Source organism: Macrobrachium nipponense, chromosome 24 (genome assembly GCF_015104395.2).
Source record: "Macrobrachium nipponense isolate FS-2020 chromosome 24, ASM1510439v2, whole genome shotgun sequence".
NCBI classification, from domain to species: domain Eukaryota; kingdom Metazoa; phylum Arthropoda; class Malacostraca; order Decapoda; family Palaemonidae; genus Macrobrachium; species Macrobrachium nipponense.
In genome coordinates this window covers 53,951,373-53,973,266 of record NC_061091.1, presented here as the reverse complement: position 1 = coordinate 53,973,266, position 21,894 = coordinate 53,951,373, and the positions used below count along the sequence as shown (strand labels likewise).

General features: G+C 42.9%; 1 protein-coding gene across 5 annotated transcripts in view; it reads right to left on the bottom strand.

Annotated features, from left to right (window-relative positions):
* Window positions 1-21,894, bottom strand: part of LOC135205641 (phosphatidylinositol 4-kinase alpha-like) — a 259,138-nt gene that overhangs the window by 205,306 nt on the left and 31,938 nt on the right. For all 5 annotated transcript variants that reach the window (XM_064236454.1, XM_064236453.1, XM_064236456.1 and 2 more), the window contains exon 2: window positions 8,593-8,806. In XM_064236454.1, coding sequence (XP_064092524.1) covers window positions 8,593-8,806 — 214 coding nt within the window. The remainder of the gene's footprint in view (window positions 1-8,592; window positions 8,807-21,894) is intronic.

Below are 21,894 nucleotides of genomic sequence, written 5' to 3'. Positions count from 1 at the left end.
TTATGGTATGTCCAATGGGACAGCATCAAAAGAATTTCCTACTTTAACAGTAATTCCAGCCAAATTACTACAATCCATGATCAGGTCTTTTTGTACAGTTGAAGAAGCTGGTCAAGCACAGCTGCTTCAGACTACAGTTCAGTGGACCCCCAGTATTCACAGTCTCGACAACTGTGGAGTTGGGTATTCATGGATTTCTCTATGGACCATATTTACCCATTATTCGCAGGAAATTCATGTATCAGCAGTATTTTTCTACGAAAAATATCAACAAATTACTGTAGTTTCATATCAATTTCATGATTAAATGCCCTTTTTTGATAAAACTATAAAAAAACCAGGTATAAGCATTTTTAGTGGGTATTTTCTTGAGTTTGAACTACCAAATAGACAGTTTTACAGGTTTTTATAAGGGTTCTAAGTATTCATGGATTCTAGCTATTCATGGGGGTTCTGGCAAGCATCCCCTGTGAATACGGGGTGCCCACTGCAATTTCAACTGCAGCTTGTGAGGTCATGGATGGTAATGTTTCTATTGAACTGCTAATTGCAGCATAGCAGTTTCATGTTAAAGACTCTTTTTAGGCCTCCAAGCATTTGGAAGTCTCCAGGAAGCTGTTGGTCTCAGCCACCAAAAATTACAGCTCCACCCTCTTGCAAGTGGTATGGTTGTTGGTTCTTCCCTGAACTTGTAGAACCTCATTCAGCACTTGAAAAAGAAGGTTCCTCAAGGCTCTTACCGTATCTCCAAAAGAGCAACTTCAGGAGAATCACTGCTGGATCTTATTCTGATGACAATTATTCTGCTGGTGTCTGCATCTTTGAGATGGGTCAGCAAAATTCAGATGATATCTGGGAGTCACTCACTAAAGGTTAGACATTGGTAGGACTGTCATTTGTAGCTGCCTTCACAGCAATGACCCAAATGAGAAGTGGCCAGGACCATTCCATGCCACCCTTTGCCATCTCAGTTATTCATCAATATCTGTAAAGAACTGGATTCCATGGGTGACTAATGCACACTGTTCCTTAATACAAGGCAACAAAGAGAGCATGTTTTAGGGAATACAATCACTTAATGGCTAATGAAGGTCATCCTAAGATGGCAAAACAGAACAGGTACCGTAAGTGTTAGTCGAAGAAATCGGAGCATTCTCTTCTTCTGTTGCTTTTAAACATGAACAAATGCTAATTAAGAAACCATCATGAACTTTTCATCTTCCACTTCTTTATAAATCCACCTTCATTCATCCATTTATGATACTATGTAGTATATGGAGACCGACTTCCAAGGTTACCAGCATTGAAATCTCACTTGTATTTCTATGCTAAACTTGAAGAGATTTGCTTAATATACAATAATAGCTTTGCGTGCACTCTGGGTTTGTCTCTTATAACACCAACTCTCTGAGATATCAGAGCCTTGGTTTGTGACTCTTAAGTCTCCTAGTGTTTTCCTATGATCCCCAAGCATCGACAAACACTCTGGGGCATTCTAAAATTCAGCCTTCAATCAATGGGACTGTGATGAAACAAACAGCATTTTTATAACCAAACTAGTTTTTTTTATACATACCCATCAATTACAAAGTGACTTTCTAACACTGAGCCCCACAAATCTCCCAGCCTTATTTTCACACTTTAAAAAGTGAAGAGGGTAATTACTGGAAACCTGAGACTTCAAGCAGTCCAACACTGAGACAATATTACTACTTCTATTTGTTAGATAAAAGACTGTTGAGTCTGGGGATATCCGAGATCATGAATGGGAATGTCATTGACAGGTTTGTATAAAAAATTGGTGTTGATGTAAAAAAATATTTTTTAAATAATAAATATGCATTATTTAAGTTATTTTTTTTATATAAGACAGTATTTCACTGCAGTTCACAATTACATTAAACATAATCTAACACAAGGAAAATCTCTATTACAGTAACTTCTTGATTTTATATTTACAAAAATGATATTGTTATGATACAATAAAGTTTGTTCATACTTACCTGGCAGATATATATAATCAAGTACCCACCCACCTCCCCTCAGGGGACAGTGGAAATAAAAATTATGAATAGAAAATGGGAATGGTTCCTGATACCCGCCTCCCAGCGGCGGGAATGGGTACTAACCACCTGGCCGACCACTGCGTGTGTCGGAAGTTTTTAAAATTCTGTCGGACTTCAGAAAATACAGCTATATATATATCTGACAGGTAAGTATGAACAAACTTTATTGTATCATAACAATATCATTTTGTTCATGAAACTTACCTGTCAGATATATATATAGCTGAATCCCACCTTTGGAGGTGGGAAGGGACAAAATAGAAGGATTTTGGGAAACAAATGCATGCAGATGATTTACATCTTGGTTCCACCTGTTAGCATAGCTGGCTTCGTGGTTACTGCCACGTAAGTCTGCTTGTGCTACTAGAGTTGCCAGCGAGGTAGAGACCTATATAGCTGGTGCACTCCAGATGATCTGTCAACAGGGGCGAGACCACGACGTGACTAGACCATATTGACCATACCATGAGGGCTAAGAAGTAAAATAAATATATATATATATATATATCACCACCTGACCAACCTAGCCAAAGTTAAGGTGTTTTAACTAAGGCTTAAGAGTTAAGAAGTCGCCGTTGTCGGCGACTCATCAACTAAATTAAGAGCTCTTCCTAACCATTTTCTACAGGATAGGATGAGTGGTACTTCTTGCCCCCAAGATTGTGTCTGCAGACACGTATGGCCCTAGCGAGCAGCAGATCTCATATGCCATCTTCACATCTCGCAGGGAGTGTGAAGTGAACACAGAGTTGCTTCGCTAAAACATGGTACTCAGGATGTTACTGAGTGCCATGCTCTGTTGAAATGCTTCCGAGGCCGCGCCCTCACCTCGTGAGCATTTAGATAAAAAGATTTCAAATCTTTGTGCAAACACAATGAAGGAGCATTTTTGAAAGAACTCCTTAACACTAAAGCCAGGCTGTTCTTCGATATGGGCAAGTCTGATCTTTTTCGGAACACTGCAGATTGCCCGAATGACTTCGACTTTCTTGAGTTTTATGTAGATAAAACTTGAGAGACCCGACAGGGCACAGGACTCTCTCTGGCTCCTGCCCACTAACTTGTGCCATCCTTGCTTCCAAGCTTCTGGCCAAGGACAAAACGGGTTTCCATTCTTAGGCCACAACGGAAGGCTTAGAGAGCACACCGCCTTGTCTTCTCTAAAGCCAAAACTTGTGACGATGGCTTAAAATTTCACTAACCCTCTTTGTCGTATCTAGGGTGGTTAGAAGAAGGCCTTCCTGATCACATGCAAAAAGTTAACAGGTAGGAGAGGTTCGAATGCTTTAACATCAAGAACTTCAGACTACGTCTAAGTTCCATATTGAAAGCTTCGATCTGGACATGCACAGTCAGTCCGTCTGTACTAAAGTCAGGTGACCGACCAGTTGACAAGTCAGACGAATCAAGGACAGCAAGGCTGTACCCTGAAGACCATAAGGCACTATTCTTCGCTGAAGAATGAGTGTCTGGACTGCCTGGGCGATTCAATCTAAGCAAACCTTGGGGGTATCAACGCAACCCAACGTCGTCAGCGAATCAACTGACTCGAGCTTCTGGTGCCAGGAGAAAGGAGCGAGGAGCAAAAAGGCGATTCAGTCCCGAAGGAAGAATGCCTGACAGTCCAACCTGGTCTCATGTTACACGATCATCGGGGGTGTATAAACGCAACTGACTTCGTCAACAAGAAACTCAGGGCTACTATATGTCGCCTGATCTCGCACGAGTGTCTGACTCCGAGAAAACAGGTGAGACAAAAAGTAGATGGTGAGCGAGTTTCGAGATTCCACAGAACTCAAAAATCGTGAAGGGCTTTGTTGTTTGACAGACGCAAATCTCTGAGCCCAAAGGCCGTCAACAACATATTTGCATATTCTTTAATAGTTGTGACTGCCAGCTTATCCCATTCTTCAGACGGAAAAGGAAGACGGTAATCTTATTCCTGTCAACCTCTCGATAGTCTGAACGTAGTCAGACTCAGAGCGGAGAGGTTATAGGTACCTTTCGAGTTAGAGTAGACCGACTCTCTCGGAAAAGGTCCTTGGAAAGTGAACTAGGAATATGTGACCTCTGTGAATCCAGGATTCTGAAGGCCAACATGGGGCGATCAGCGTCATTGTCGCTCCCTGTGACGTCATAAATCCTCTTATTACATTTCCTAAGCGATTGAAAAAGGGGAAAAAGAGACTAAACATCCATCCCCGTTCAATATCATAGGATGGCGTTTAATGGTACCGATCCCGGATCGAGAATAAGGGAGCAGAGAAGAAGCCGCCTCTTCGTCCTCAACATATCGAAGAGAAGAATGAAAGGGCGTCCCTAAAGTCTACACAACTCTCAACTTACTTCTAAAGAAAGATTCCACTCGGAAGTGAATAATTGCTGCCGTTGATCGAGACGATTCGTACGGACTTTTGCAATCCTGTAACGAACCTGTAGAGGATCGTTACATTTTACGCCTGTTGTTATAATAGGCTCTTTCTCGTAAACTCGAACAAGGACCGAGAGAAGATACTTCTTAAGATATGAGAGAGCTGTGGAATATCAGAGTTGATCTGGACCACTGGTTCCCAAAAACTCGTTTCGAGGACTGGAGGGACTACCGAATCGCTTTTACTTCTTTCAGATTAAGATCCAGGACATCTGAAACCCTATCCAGATGTCCGGCACCTTCTTTCTATCACCTCATGTGATAGACGCACTGAGAGATGTTCAGAATCATTGCTAGATCTTGAATAATATTTCAGTTTCCCGGTAGGAAAAAACTGTGGTCTGAATTGCAGTCTATTCGGGGAAACAAACTTCTTCAGGAAGGAAATGGTCCCCAGCAAGCTCATCCATTCCCTCCCCGAGTATGCTTACTTCCCTAAATAAGGCTGCGCTTTGCCTAAGCAGGAGAGCAAATAAAAGTGCAATGTTGCGGTAGACTCGTAGTTCCATACCGTGCGGTAACGAGCACCGAAAGGATTAAGAGATAACTCTGTTGAACATAGTAAGGCAAAACGAATGCAACGTTTATTCATTCACGTAAGAAATCCCCTCAATCTTAGGCTAAAGTCCGTGATTGTAGGACATATACAGTTAGTCAGTCAATCCCGCAGGAGAGACGTAACCGTCAGCACAGAGATACGGTTAGTCAGTCAATCCCGCAGGAGAGAGAGACGTAAACTACCGCGCATGACAGCGCACGATCTGTCACTGAATACTGGCTCGGTTGGACTGGAGGACAGACAGCGTGACAGCAGCAGCAAGCAGCTTACGAACGTCGTCTCTTAACTTTATGTCTGGGTTGCCAGCTACCCTATTCTACGAAGAAATAGGTCCGTTATTTTTTGAGCAGAAAGACTCTCAAGCTGGTATATTTAAGCGAAACAGAAAACGCTAAATATATAGATGCGTTTGTGTCGTCAGAACACTACCATACAACGGTAAAAGATAAATCGGAAACTCCTGTTAGGCTGCAGGGAGTAACGATTAAATGTCCTTAAAAAATAGACAACAGACCCTCTCGGTTGCCATCCGAAGAGGTAACTACAGCAAGCGTATATGACTTGAAACCAACCAGAAGTAAAATAACGCAAGGCAAAAAATGAAATTATATCACAATAAAGTTTGTTCCTACTTACCTGCAGACATATATATAGCTGAATTCGGAAATACAGCTACATACATATCTGACAGGCAAGTTTCATGAACAAAACTTAAGAGAATCGAAGCAGTCGAAGCAGTCAGCTCAAGCTTCTTATGTTATTGGACATAAGAGTTTCATTGACGTAGTCTACAAGTCTATTTCTTGTACGAGTCTGCGAATGACGAATGAGAGCTCTTCCGAATCTTGTCAATAAGAGCTTATTCGCTTACGCAATATCAAGTTAATGAGATGTTTGTCATGAGAACTAACCCATTTACGGGACAAAGAGATATTTTGTCAAAGAGGGGCTACCCACTTACTTGACAAAACGAAAGTATATTGTCAATGGGGGAAAGTCACTGAATTGACAAAACGTAATCCAGGGAGTCGAGCATTTAATTTTTCCGATTCCCGTCTCAAACGAGGAAGGGGCAAGAATCCTGTTAAGAGACTGGGCTTACGGCAAGTAGGACGACGATGTTCAATTCGGCAGCGTAGTCCCGACTAGAAACTAACAAAATCTATCATCTGAAAAACCCTTTCAGATGGGGTAAAAAGCTTGGAAAATTATCCTGGGAAGAGGAAGAAACTCTCCAACCAGCTTCCTCTCCCGTATCACAACTAATGCCTGCTAAAGCTTAAAATTATTGGCAGTATGGCAAAGGAAGTCCTGTCTTGCGCTTTCCTGAAGAGCGTCCTTTTGATGAGTGCCTTTGCAAGAATCCTACTGAACGTTGCCGAGAGTCCTGACGTGCAGGACATCGAGCCTTACATAACCCGTAACTGCCTTAGCGCAAAGTCTTGACTGCGGTAGTGGCAACTTAAATTTATTGGCAGAATGGCAAAGGTTGCGGTAGAGCAAACGAGATCTTCCTTAACTCCATCCACCTATGCGAAAAGCAATATTAATTGACAGAGACCTCTTGAATTCACGAAACCCGATGTCTTGCTGGGTTTCGAAGAAGAAGTTGTCTGTTCACTTTAAGCTTCCTCCGAAGCACTGCCTACTTCACATTCTTTGCATGTGAGGTAGAAGGTATCACCGAAGGTAGAGGTAAAAATTCTTTAGGCCCAAATCTGAAACAAGAGCTTGAAGAGTTCAACAGAAACGTTCAGCCAGGCGACACACCTGGCGTGCGCTGGTGCACGCTCGGCGTCCACTGGAGCGCGCTCGGCGTCCACTGGAGCGCGCTCGGCGTCCACTGGAGCGCGCTCGGCGTCCACTGGAGCACGCTCGGCGTCCACTGGCGCGCACGGAGCGCGCTTGGCGTGCACTCGCGCGCGCCTGGAGTCCATCCGAGCGTCCCAGGCGTCCGCTCTCAAAAGCTTCCTGCTACTATGACTTCTTTTACGTATTTCTCGGTGGAAAGACGGACACGAGTTCAGGCGACGTTCGCCTTCTTACTTCTCACTGAAACGCATAACGAGAGAGAGAGAGGACGTGAAGCGTCCTCTTCTATAAAGCTTCTATTTAGAGGGCGCGAGTCCTTCCGAAAGCTCCAACCCCTGCACGGAGAGGACGCTTCGGAGGACGAGAAGCAAACTTTCAGGATTCGTGCACGCGCACGCACTTTGGCAGTCTGGGGATTTTCATCAGTAACTGCCGAAGGCACGCCAGATCGGTGGGGGTTCCTTGTAACCCTCCTTCGGCTTTCGACATGCTCCCTCCCCAGGTCCTGGGAGTCAAGCAGAGGTCCAGGCCTAGAGGCGAAACGAGGCCGATCTGACGCACCCTCCACTACACAAGGGGTATCACTGCACTTCTGCACTTCACTTTTACTCTCTAAAGCAAGCACTTTCGATTCTAAGTTACGAATCGAAAGAGTATAAGAGAAAGGGCAATTCCTCTACAGACACTGCTTAGGGCCCGAAGGCAATACTGCAGGGTTAGGAGTAACAATTACAGAAGTAGCACTTCACAGCAATGAAGAAGAGCGAGCACCTCTCGTAGACATATTCATAGCCCGTAGGCCATACTACAGGGTTAGGCAAAATAAAGTCTACAGGAAGGTTAGCAGGTTCACTACCCTGACTTTTGTTACTGATTAATTGCGTACATACGAATCATACGTCTTCCTTACGGAATTAGACATGTCTCACACTCCTTACATGACAAATCTCAACAAAGAAGGAAGACCCATACCCCTCGTACATACCAAGTGCGGATCTACCGAAGCTTTCGGTAGCCACACCTATCTTTGCAGACACCCCGTCTGAACTAGCCTAACTAGATTCAGATATTTTAAGCAAAAATGAATCAAATTCAAATCAATTTAAGATAACGTATGCCTAGCCACAAATCCAAGTAAATAAATCAAAAGACAATTAGGATACTTAGGGCAATGAAGTTTCCAAAATCCTAAGACGGAGGTACTGAAAACAGGTGTTTTCAGCACCGGCGACAGAAAAATTATGAATAGAAAATGGGAATGGTTCCTGATACCCGCCTCCCAGCGGCGGGAATGGGTACTAACCACCTGGCCGACCACTGCGTGTGTCGGAAGTTTTTAAAATTCTGTCGGACTTCAGAAAATACAGCTATATATATATCTGACAGGTAAGTTTCATGAACAAATTAATTCTTTGTGTAGAGTAAAACTTGTTACAGAAAAAATACAACAAACAAACAAAACTACATAAACCATAGCTTTCTATTTTGTCATTAACAAGTTTTATTGAACAATCACAATGGCTCCCTTTCATACAGTATTAATTGTCTAATCCAAAGTGCTAGTTCCAAACAACAAAATAATACCAAACTCTAAATTGTTTCAGTCCTGTATATACTGGTCATCAACTTCATAAAATACATTTAAATAAGACAGAAATTTCAATTAGTACTAACATTCCATAAATTTTGTTTAAAATCTGAGTTACGAATTTAACAGCACTTACGGTCACTTGGATTTAACTTCTTCTCATCCAGCCAAACTGCCTTGGGAAGTGCACGGAGAAGACGGAGGAAATACTGGAGTATGGATGACTGGTGTTGTAAACCAGACTCCAGAAAGTAGACACCCAGGGCAACCACTGCATCTTGCCCCCTCTGATCTACTCGATACACCCCACCATGACTCTCTCCAGGGCATAATGCCAGTAATTTTTCTACCTGTCATGGGAAAAGAATTAAAAGGAAAAGAATTAAAAGTAGAATAACTTGTATTACATCAGAATTCATAAGTTCAGAGCCAAGCTCCAGGCTGTCATTAAAATCTCTGACATCAAATCTTTCCCAGAACTTAAAAGGCTAAATACATAAGTACACAAAATACTATAGTAGTACTTAAATTATAATCTGTGAACATTCAAAACATTACATTGTGAGCTGAATAGCTGTATTATTCCAACTCCAAATAAAAGAGGATTAAGGCCTACAGAGTAAATGATTACTCAAAAGTAATTCTTGAATTATAATGTTTGCCTTAAAACATTTCCAAACTTGACATATACTATACTTATTGCAGTCTGGAGTTTATGAATACTGTTTGGTACTCTACTTGCCTTAGTACCTTTCCTAAAACACAAAAAATAGAAATGTTGAGCTATTCAGTTTAAAGAGATGTAAGTCCTGGCAATACACTGTAAAGTTTGTGGAACATAATAGACATAAAAAAGAAAATTTCATATATGTGCATATCCCTGAACAACATATGAATGCCAAAAATCCCATTTTTAATCTACAATCCACAAATCAGCATTCAATTCAATCTGATGCTATGATAAATAAATGTATGACAAGAGAATAACTGTATTCTCAAATGATTTTCAGTTATTCCTCATAATGATTATAATGATTACATCCACTTCCACATTTGGTGTCAAACGTCCCCAATTCAAACAACCAAACCAGGCATGGAGAAAATCACCAAGCAATATAATAAAAATTAAACTGAAATGTGTATTACAACATTAATTTTCTTTCATAATTCTCATTACTTACATGATTGTTAAGCATGGGTACCCTAATCAGCTAAGAAAAAGTAATTTCATAAAGACAAGTTCTTGTTAAACAGTACTGTACGTATTCACATACACACACACTCCTCTACTTACGAACTTTCAACTTATGAACTTCCAAAGATACAAACATCAGTGCTCATAAATTCAATTATTGTTCAGAACCCTCTGGGCCAAGACCTACAAGTCCAAATTTTGTGAGGGCCTGCCTTAGCTTAGTTACAATTTCTACAGCTACCCAGGCTGGACATTACAATAGCTGGCGCCACTATGCATCCCAGTTCCTTTGTACCTACACTAGTGCTAAGATTCCATCTCCCGTGCGGAGATTCATTCGTGCGTATTTATCGTGACATATTTACCGCATCCATTAATAAATCATGGCTACTGGCCAACACAAGGCCACCGATGAAAATGGTAAATTTAAAAAGCAGCAAGCCATCTCCATGGAAATTAAAGTGGCTATAATAAACAAGTTAGGAAGTGGTGATAAAATGATTCACGTAATGTGCCATTATAAGCTGAAATGCTCAACAATCGGCACAATTTTGAAGAACAAAGACAAAACTATGTAGCATGTGAAAAGTGTTGTGCCAATGCAGTCAACAATTATAATTAAGAGAAGGAGGAGGGAAATAGAAGAAATGGAAAAACTTCTGGGTATCTGAATGGAACATCAGAGAAAAGGTCTGTACTGCTTGGCCTCATGCTGATTATGGTAAAGGCTAAAATCCTTTTTGATGAATTGAAGGGTTTTAGTATAGAAAATATTTTTAAAATATTATAAAATACAGTAACAGCACTTGTACTATGTATTCGGTTTTAGTACAAAAAAACATAAATAGTAATGTACGTATTAACTATAGTTATCATACATACTAAGTCGTTTGGAATGTAACTCATTTGTAAGTACAGGAGCATATGTACTTTAATCCAAACTACTTTATTACAAGACTAATAAGACAATCTACCATCACAATGGTATAATTTGCCAAACATTCTCTCTTCATTAAAGAAACTGATGAGAGATTCACAGGCATACACGAACCCTGACTGTCTAAACAACAAGGAGTCAATCATTCCTATACATTCCAAGTTGACTGAGAGAGAGGAGGGATCTCTTCTAAGATGGCAACGGTAATTACTTTCACAATTTACTCAATTTCAAACCTAAACTACAATACATATTTCACATTTCCCATCAAAGACAAAGCAAAAACAGCACAAATTTTCACACTGCTGCAACATGATCAACCATAATAGGTAAACCAATGAAGTTAACCCAGGCTTTCTTATTTGGAGACAGGCTACAGCCAAATGACTCAATATTAATCAATTTTGACATTCATTTGTCTAAACTCAGAACATTGAAAGACCAAAGTTTATCTTAAAACATTATCAGGTTGTTCCTTTAGATATTTCCTCAATAAATAATACTAACAAAAGTTCCACATAAATAAGTCCCTTGAAGAGAACCAGAAATCTTTGCTGTTTTTATAACTAATGAACAATTACACAAAAGCTAACCTAAAGAAAATCTCTGAAATAACCCTCATAGTATACACAGGTAAGTGTGAAAACCTTTTGACAATTACACAATAATGCATGCAATTGCTGGAGCTTCTTCCATACACATCAAAAATTAGTGTTAAGAATTAGGTATCTGAGAAGATCACAAGTACTACTAGCAGTGAAGCTACACTAACAGATTACTTGCTAGATACTAACACTAATCCTTACACTAAGATATGACATCCACCTTACTTTTGGATCTATATGTTGCTTTTAATATCAAGTACTAGCTACAGCAAGTACAGTACATGCTGGAATTTTAGTTTAGAATCCAAATAATTACCAGTTCATGCTAAAAGAGGAAAAGACCAAGAGACATTTCTGATAAATAGGATAATCTAGACAAAGCTAAATAAATTGGAAATGCCTTGGCTGTGGATAATTACAGGTCTATACAGGAAAATTTAGATAACAGTATGTATGACAGATTACCGAATATTTCCATGTATAAGGCAACATTTACATAAAACGAAGTAAAAAATTTATCTCACATCTGTAGTATAAGACAATTGCTAAATTACAAAACCATCTGTGTATAGGCTAGCTTTTGCAAAAACAGGTATGTTATGAAATAGTACAGTGGTACCTCGAGATACAAAAGGCTCAACTTACGAAAAACTCGAGATACGAAAGCCAATACGAAAAATTTAACGGCTCTACATACGAAAAGTTTTCAAGATACGAAAAGTTTCTGTAAAGTCTGAGATTCGCCCGAACCACCGATAACAATTTTGAAACTCACGCGCCGCCAACTTAGTAGACTCGCCACCATCCTCCTGCGCTCCCATTGGTTCCTGATGCTAGTCGCGGCCATGAGATCCTTCTCTCCTATTGGCCAGCATCCCTCCCATCATGCATCTATGTACGTATACGTGGTGGCGTGCCTACCTCGTCCACTTCGTACCAGCATTGTTATTGTAAGCACGCGGTATTCGTTTCGGGATCGTCAACTGTTTCTGAATCTACTAGTCAGAGTTGACATTGTGAAGGTGTTTGTGTCATGTGTATTGACCAAGATCTCTCTCATGGGATAAGTGACCAAGATCTCTCACATGGGATAAGTGATCAAGGTCTCTCTCATGGGATAACTGGAAACTTTGCATGGTTGGTAGAATCTCCACTCCCTGCTAAACAGAGGGTGTTGACCAATCATTTACAACATGCATACCAGTATAATCAAGGCACTTCAGTTTATGTTGAAGGTCAGCAGCCGAACATTCAGTACCCAAATCAGTTGCAGAGAGTGCATTTGGTTGAACAGGGTTTTGATGGACACCAGGGCCAACAGAGTCATGAGGTGCAACAATTAGTAGATAATTATCAAGACGGGCAGCCGTTAATGAACACAACGCGCTGGCCTTGTGGGAGATTGCCGCTTTTCATAAAGTGCAATCGTTTATAGAAAAAGACACCCCGAAAAGGCTCACACAGGTCGTATGCTTGCGCAGTTCGATGATGTTTGCCTGAGTCGTTTCAGGAACATTGTGAAAAGTAGGCAGAAGCAATCTTCCTTGGATCGTTGTTTTTTAAAGAGGCCTTTAGCATTAGCAGGAGTAAGCAAAAAGGAAGAACCAAGTGATGAAAAACAGAAAGTTGAAAGCAAAAAGGAAGAACCAAGTGATAAACAGAAAGTTGAAAGTGGTGATGAAGTTGAAAGTCTGTAAAAAAAAAAAAAAAAAAAACAAAAAAAAAAAAAAAAAAACTACGAAAAAATAAAAAAAAAAAAAAGTTAAAAATCAAAAAAAGAAAAAAAAAATTTTTATTTTAGTTTTTTGTAAAGTTAAGTGTTACAGTTTTGTTGATGTGTTTCATAAATTTTAGTTTATGTATGTTTTCCTTACATTTTTTTATGTGTTTTCATAAAGTTAAATGTACGCACGTACGTACGTATCTGCCGTTTGTCCTCCTCCTCCTCTGCCGCCACTTTCGGAGATAGCCTCACTCGAAAGGTAAGCTTCCACATTTTACGTACAGTATTTCTTGGTATAACAATGTACACTAATACACTTTTTTATTTACAGGTAATTTGCATTTCGTTATTAAGTTAGGCATTGAATGGTCCAAATTGTTGTAGTATTTCATTGTTTATAGGTCAATTTAGCTTTATTATGAAATTTACTGGGGTGTTTTTGGAGGGCTTGGAACGGATTAGCCATTTTACATGTAAAATGTGGTCCAAGATACGAAAACCTCATGATACGAAGGGTGCCTCGGAACGGATTAATTTCGTATCTCGATGTATTACTGTACTACTGTTATGTAAAGATGATGTTATCACAAATTCTGTTTTACTTACTGTTTCACTAGAAATTCAAACTAAACAAAATAACAAGGCCTATTCTATATCACGTTTTTCTTGCATGTGTCGCCTAAAAGGGAAAACTGCTTTGTTTACATTTCATCACCAATCACAAACAACCAATAACAACAATATGATAAATGTACAGTAATAATTATTGTACATATCACTGTACGTACTGTTAAAAAGATTTTCCAAAAATGATATTGTTATTTTACAATAAAGTTTTGTACATACTTACCTGGCAGATATATACTTAGCTTACGTCTCTGACGTCACGACAGAATTCAAAACTCGCGGCAAAATGCGACAGGTAGGTCAGGTGATCTACCCCACCCGCCGCTGGGGGTGGCAGGTGTATGAAACCAATCCCCCTTTCCAGTCATAATTTTTCTTCCACCTGTCTCCTGAGGGGAGGCTGGGAGGGCCATCAATCGTATATATCTGCCAGGTAAGTATGTACAAAACTTTATTGTAAAATAACAAAGGGATTTTGACGTAAGGAAAAATCTATTTCTGGGCGATTGGCTCGTGTCGCCAGCAAAATATCCTTTAATCCATTATTTCTAGGGTAAATGTACTAACACATACCAGAGAATAAATAAATAAAGAAAAAGGTCAGTACAACTGACTCGCTCACCCTCCAAGAGGGTGTCGGTATGAACACTATGGCGAGTGAGACCACTACCACGAGCCGCTTGCCAAATAGAAATCTCCCACTACAAAATCCCCACAAGAGGGGAGCCGACCCCCAGAGTGGGCAGCAGCTACTACTACTCCATCCCATGCTGCCGACTGCTGCGCCTCTGGTGGCCATCCTGAAGTTAGCAGACAATCTTGAGCGATGGGATGGGTAGGGCGGGATTTCGCTGGCGACACGAGCCAATCGCCCAGAAATAGATTTTTCCTTACGTCAAAATCCCTTTTCTGGGCTCAGCTCGTGTCGCTGCGCGAAAAGAATCGTACCAGAGAAATAGCACAAGATTGTAAAGAAAATTCAACTAAACAAAAAGGGGTCTCAAATAAAAGATAACATAAAAAGAAGGAATATTAATTGCTAATAAAACTATACATACACAACAATGATACAAAATTAGAAATATTACTTAAATTAAACTTAATGCTAATAATATTTCTTAAAATTAAACTTAATTTTTACATATATACAGGGCTTACATGGAATATATGTTAAAAGCAGTATCTGTGTATAGATATGTATAAAAAACTGAAAAGCAATTATAACAACAACTTGAACAGAACAAACTTCAATGATAATAAATGAAGGGAATGTATATGACTTAATATACAAAACCCGTAACCATTGTAAATAAGATGTATCCCCTAGCATAAAAATAAGGGGATCACATCAAATAAATCAATACATACAATCGATTGTGAGTGCCCCTAGCAAAAAAAATAAGGGACACCCACCATATCACCATAAGAGCAGCTAAGACCCAAGGTAAACGTAGCTGAACCTGACAGGCATAGACAAACTGTTGGGTGAGACAGGTAAAAGGAAAGGAGGACTGGATCTTCTACTAAAGATTAAGCAGAGTCGGGGGAAACTATGTTACCCCGCCGCAACTGCTGAAAATTTCAGAGCTTCCAAGGACTTTAAGTAATGACGCTTAAATACTGTCAGCGATTTTCCATCCAGTATATTTCTTCAACTCATCGAAATTCATATGTTGGAAATAGTTAATTGAGGTGGCTACTGCCCTGACATCATGTGCTTTTGGGAAAGAGTCAGGATTGGCTTGCTTAATAAAGTACAGGATCTGCTGCCTGATGCCTTTAATAGATAAAGTACCACCTTTTTCTCTCTTAAAGAGAGGACCCGATGAGGATGAGGAGGTCCTGGACAGAAAGGCTCGTAAGGTCGATACTGGGCAAAGAGATATATCTTGTGGAAGGGGTACAACCTTCCATGGTTCCCTTCCTCATCAAAGGATCTTCATCCTTTGCTATAAAACTACGTTCCGGAGAAAGTAGCACTTCCCTGTGGGGAGAAATTGAATATGATCCGGGTCTCTGGTAATGCCGACAGTTCTGAAATTCTAGCTCCTGAGCCAAGCTTAATAAAAATAGAGTTTTTTCGTTAAGAGCATTATAAATGAACATGTGTCATTATCAGTTTCTGAAGTCAGCTTTAGAACATCATTTAAGAACCATGATACTGACGTAGGCCTTACAGAAGGTCTAAGTCTAGCACAAGCCTTGGGAATAGACGAGAAGTAGGAGTCTGTCAAGTCTATGTTGAACCAAATTGAAAATCTTTTTCAAGGCTGACTTGTTTGTCGTAATGGTGCTAGCTGCTAAGCCTTTTTCAAATAAAGATCTGAAAAAGGATATAGCTGAATTGATTGTCATGATTCTAATATCTGATTCTCTCAGGAAGGTTGCTAACTTTTGACAGCTGCGTCATACTGTCTCAAAGTTGAATCCCTTTTATCAGATTCCAAGAAGAGAATATTTTGAGGGTCAATATTCGCATCTCTTTTCGCTGCAAACTTCATGAAATCCATAAAGTTAGGGTTTTGAGAATTCCTGAGGAAGCGAACACAGTCTTCGTTTGCACTGACTGGGAGAGCCTGGGACTGGGAATTCGAAGAGGACGAAGACCCAGTTCCAGAATTAGAGGGTACCAATTGCTCTTCGGCCAGTCTGGGGCTAACTAGAGACCACTTGACCCTTGAATGTCCTGAGTTTGTCAGTACCTCATGAGAAGATTCACTGGAGGGAAGACATAAATCTTCTCCCAGTTGTTCCAGTCTAGGGCCAGGGCGTCCGTGGCATAGGCCAGAGGGTCCAGGTTGGGGGCCACATAACACGGGAGTTTGTGGTTCGCTTGGGATGCGAAGAGATCCACTTGTAGGCCTGGAACTCTCTGAAGAATCCATTGGAACGAACTGCTGTCCAGTGACCATTCTGACTCTAGAGGTACCGATCGGGATAGAGCATCTGCTATGACGTTTCTCACTCCAGCTATATGGGTGGAGGAGAGGTGCCAACTGAACTTGTCCGTACGGAGAAGATGGCTACCATGGACATGATTTAGATGACGTGCTTTGAGCCTCCCCTGTTTATACAATGGACTACCACTGCGCTGTCTAAGACTAGCTTTATGTGGGAGTACTTCGGCGGACGTAACCTTTTTAGAGTCAAGAACACTGCCATTGCTTCCAGTACGTTTATGTGGAATGGTAATCCCCGGAGGAGGAAACTGAAGGGGCACTGATATTGATAAGTTCTTGACTTTTGCCCACGGGCGTAGTCGATTCCGTAGAATCTGAGGGACTGAGGATAATTTGTCCCTGGACCTGACATTTGCTCGTGAGCGCCAGATTCTGGTTAGGTCTTTCAGTTTGGCTTTTCATCAAGATGTTGTCACTGATGCAAACTGGAGTGAACCCAGGATCCTTTCCTGGGTTCTTCTTGACGCAAGTTTGTGACTCAGAAATTGCTTTACTGACTTCGCTATTTCTTCCTCTTGGCTGATGGAATCGACAGAGTATGGGAGGATAGATTCCATTGAATGCCCAGCCACTGAAAGTTTGACTCTGGAGTGAGTCTTGACTTGGTCCTGGTTTTTATCTTGAAAGCCTAGATATTCCAGGAACTGAATGACTGTTTCAGTGTTGCTTTGTGGCATTCCTCGACTGTTGGAGCCCCAGATTAACCAATCGTCGAGATACGCTACTACCATAACCCCTGCGATCTTAGTTGTTGAACTACCACTTCCGCCAACTTCGTGAACACCCTGGGTGCTACGTTGAGCCCGAAAGGAACTACCTTGAAGGAGAATGCCTGATCTCCTAATCTTGAAGCCCGATGATACGGACGGAAGTGCCTTTGCAATAGGGATATGATAGTAAGCGTCTGTAAGATCGATAGAGGTGGTGACGGCCCCACGGGGAAGTAAGGTCCGTACCTGCGAGATCGTGAGCATCTTGAACTTGTCGCAGCGAATGGCTAAGTTTAAGCGGGACAAGTCTAAGATTACTCTTCTTTTTTGTGAGCCTTCTTTGGAACGCTGAAACAAGCGCCCTTGAAACTTTAACCTGTTGACTCTCGCTATAGCTCCTTTCTGAAGGAGGTCCTCCGCATACTCCGTCAATTCTTTGGATGGCGAAGTTGGCGGAAAGGTCTGGATGGGGGCGGGTTCGCTACCAACTCCACCCAGGCCTTTTGACACAATGCTTTGCGCCCCACTTGCTGAAATTCCACGGTGGCGGAAGTGAAACAGCCTCCCTCCTACCTGAAAGTCCTCATTGGTGTTGGTAGCCTCCGCGGCCTCCCTGAAATGCTTTCCTCTATTAAAGGACCCTCCGATCCTCTCTGACGAAAGGATCGTTTACCTCTGCCTCCCTTACCCGAGCGGTCATAACTTCTGGGAAGCCTGGCCCTCGAAGACTTGATTGAAGGCTGGGGAGAGAGCGTAAGAGGTGGAGGGTTGAGGCTGGGGGGAAAGGAAATGACATATATCGGCTGCGATTGAGCCTTGGAGGTAGAAGGTTGGGCAGCTTGCACCAACGGGACAGCTGGAACCGGCTGGGTAAAGCGGGGCTGTTTCTTTTGGTAAGGCTGGAAACGTCTGGGTTTCTTCTGAGCCTTACCTGCTGACCACTTGATCTTGGCGTCTCTTGGCCGTAAAGACCCCAACGATCTTTAAGGCTTTGGTTCAGCCTTGTAGCCTCTGCCTGGACCTCCTTCACCATCGCATCTGGGAAGAGGTCTGCTCCCCAGATGTTCGATGCAAGCAACTTATTCGGTTCATGCCGAATCGTTGCTTCTTGGAGGACATGTTTCCTACAGTTTGTTCTCTAGCGTGGCGAACTCGAACATATCAGACTGCACCGTTTGAGTCAGAGACTTGGTGAGAAGCTTAAAAAGAGGCTCCGAACCATAGGAAATGGTAGCCACCTCGGTCATGGCCATGGTATTGATAGACCTGGCCAGCCTAGACTTGGCATCAAAATTCTGCCTGAATGAGGCTATCCGGAAGTCTAGGCAGCTTCTCACCAAACTGCTCCATAGCACAGTCTGGTTTGAGTTTGCCCGCAGAAAAAGTGTTGGGCAGATCTTCCCACAACTCACCGGCTGAGGGAAGTCAAGGAGACGTAGGGTGTTCCGCTTCTTTCAGCTGAAGGCAACGAATCCCCCTTCTGGGCTACTGGAATGGTAACCGTAGCAATCTTTGTCAAGAAAAGGGAGCGGGGTACTCTCTTCCATTGTAAAGATTGTGAAAGGACTCTTAAATGGCTGTATTCTCGTGTTGGAAACAGTCCATGTCCTCTAGACACCTGAGCCATTCTCTCTGAGCCTGGTCTCGTGAATAGAGGACTGTCTCTTTCGGTACCTTATCGTCTCGAGTCATGGCAGAGGTGGTGAGCCTGGCGTAGCCGATGAACGGAGGCTGAAGGTCTTCCGGGTAGAACTCGAAGTCTTCAATCCTCCGAGTTCCACATTCCGGGATAGAAATAAGCCCGTCCTGGAAGGGGGCGTATGACGCTACTCTCCAAGGATTGTTCATACTGAACGGAGGTAGAGAGTCATACGGGGGCAAATTGCGCTCCCCCTGTGCTGAAAGGTGGGGGAGAAGCTAGCGAGCTTGGCTCAGTCCGGCTATAATGTTGTCCTGGGAGCTGATCCTATCAGACAAAACCGGGAGAAACATCTGTTCCATACTGGTTTTCAGAGACCCCACCAGATCGCCCACTTGTTGCAACAGGCCAGTGTTGGGATCCAAAGCCGTAGCTGCTGCGGAGGTGGACGGGTGGCTCTGAACCGGAACCAAAGGTAGTGGAACGGTTGACTCTGCTGGAGTGTGTGATCTCTCCCTGGAGGATCTACTCCTAGAGGATTTGGGAGCCGGACCCAGAAGCTTTAGACCTCTCTGCTCCGGGGTTTTTAGCCGGAGACTTACGAGATGATGATGACGCCGACGCCGTCTTTTTAGACGACGACGACGTCTTAGTCAAGGTTTTTTTACCGCTTGTCCTTTGACCTTAGGTCTAACGGAAGCATCAGGAGAAGTATACAGTTTCGTACTGTAAAGCCTTGGAAGGATGGAGAGTTTGCAGGGGTAGAAGATCCAGTGGCACCCAAGGGCATCCCTTGGGCGTCCAACGTACTCACCTCGACCAACAGGTCGTCTACACCCACCATGGGTTCAATATTAAGATCTAATGTCGCGACTTCCGATGGAGATGTCCAGGCCTGGATCCGTCAACGAGGCAGCGAGCTGTTGTTGAATGAACGCAATAGTCGGGGACCGCCTCTGCTGGGTCGACGTAGCCCCGTTGACTTGCCTCCGGGGGAAGATCAGGACCGCCAACCTCTTCTCGAGAATGTAGGGCATACCCTTGGCGGCGTTCTTCCCAAAACCGCCGACCCAGGCCCGCCAGGGTTGCCAGTGCGGTGTCCTTCACAGCCGGAGCCTGGAAGAGAGGGTATTTATTGTTTTAGTTTTAAGATTAAACTTAAAACTAAAAGTAAATTAAAAGCTTCACTTAAAATTATAGGGGATGCGAAATCCCCTGTATTTTTATCTTTAAAAAGTCTAAGAAAGATTTTGAATTTTTTAAAACTAAGAACTATAACGAAGTAGGGACTGGATAACGGAGTTGGAAAATACTTACTCCGTCTAAGAGCTGGACTCACCAGATTTCATAAAACAGTGGTCTCGTGTGATACCAGACCTGGAGGTTCCCCCGTGCGGAGTCGCGCATGGAGCATTGGACGGCAAACTTCATGTCCACAGGGGGTCTTGAAGCGTGGCGGCGCATCCCCGGATGCTCACAGTGGTGGTCTGTAAGTGAAAAGACACATGAGCATCTTAAAGGCTATCACTTACAGGCTAAAGGACAGAAGAAACTCCGCTGCATGCCGGAGCTCAGAAAAAATTTGGGCATAACCCCTCCTTAACGCCTGAATAGGCTATAACCCCGGAGAGAAATCCGGTGAGGCAGACAAGGGAGGGGGGATGGTTTTAAGGTAGCTTAAGATAAACTTACTAGTTTAAACATAACTGATTCTTAAACCTATAAAATCGAACGTACCGGATAAGTCCAGTGCGTGGCGGAGCGTGTGTGTCGCGACTTTCAGCGCGACGGAGGGGTTAGTAGAGACCAACTGTATGCCTCAGTCCACCCTGCGGGGTGGACTAGCACCTTTCCACTTGGATGCCGGAGCTCCGGTAGAAAAGGAGCCCAGTAAGGTAAGGGAAAGGGCGAGAGGGAACCACAGACTCGCGCTAGCAAAACGGAGAGCGACGGAGAAGCGACGGAGGGGGGGAGGGGGAAGGGCCAGTCCCCCCCCCTTAGCCATCCGGCCGGACCGAGAAGCTGGAGAGGTCGAGTCCAGTCTGGGTCCCGTCCCACCCTCTACTCCCTCCGCCTGGGGGGAGGGAGGGAGGGAGCAGGCTCGGGTATGCGGGAGCGAGCGTGGGCAGACCAAACCCTCCCCCCCGGCCCTTATGGAAGAGCGGGAGGAGGAGATGACTGGACAGCTGCTGGCTGCTCCGTGATCACGTAGTGACACGGGGTGGGCGGTAACAACAAAACAATGAAACGATAAGGCCTAGAATACACAACCGGCTGATCAGAGAGAAGCTATAAGGAAGCAACCGAACTGAAAGAGCGGTAGCGCATGGGCCCTATGGGCCAAAACCTAGGCTAGATGAAGCCAGACGCCTACACTAACAAAAACATCATAAATCAAATAAACATGAAAGAAAGAAAACAAAATAGTAGGAGAAACAATCCAGGAGTGTACGACTAACCCGAAAGAAAGTCTACCACTCAAAGCTAGCCGGGGCCGATACTAAGAGCCGTGGCTAGGGTCTGGATAGAAGGAGCCTACGTAAGGTAAAAAGACATGCATGCATGACATAAACCGCGTAGACTGTACCCTAAAACAAATAGGATGACTAAAAATAGAGCGTACTAAAGTAAGGGAAGGTTCTGGGTATGGAAGACCAAGAACGAACCCGCCACGAGGCAGAACCATGCTGCCATGCTTCCGACCTAGAGTTCGTATTTATACCTAAAAAACGGCAAATACTGGCTCAAGGACGGAAAAAAACCAAATAGCAATAAACATTGAGTACTTACTTAGCTGCTGCGATGGCTGCACGCTCATGATAAGTAAATAATCCAAAAATAAGGGCACAAAAAACACAGAGCAAAAAAGGGACGTGTATACAGTGTGCGCTAACTGAAAAGGATGGCCACAGAGGCGCAGCAGTCGGCAGCATGGGATGGAGTAGTAGAGCTGCTGCCCACTCTGGGGGTCGGCTCCCCTCTTGTGGGATTTTGTAGTGGGAGATTTCTATGGCAAGCGGCTCGTGGTAGTGGTCTCACTCG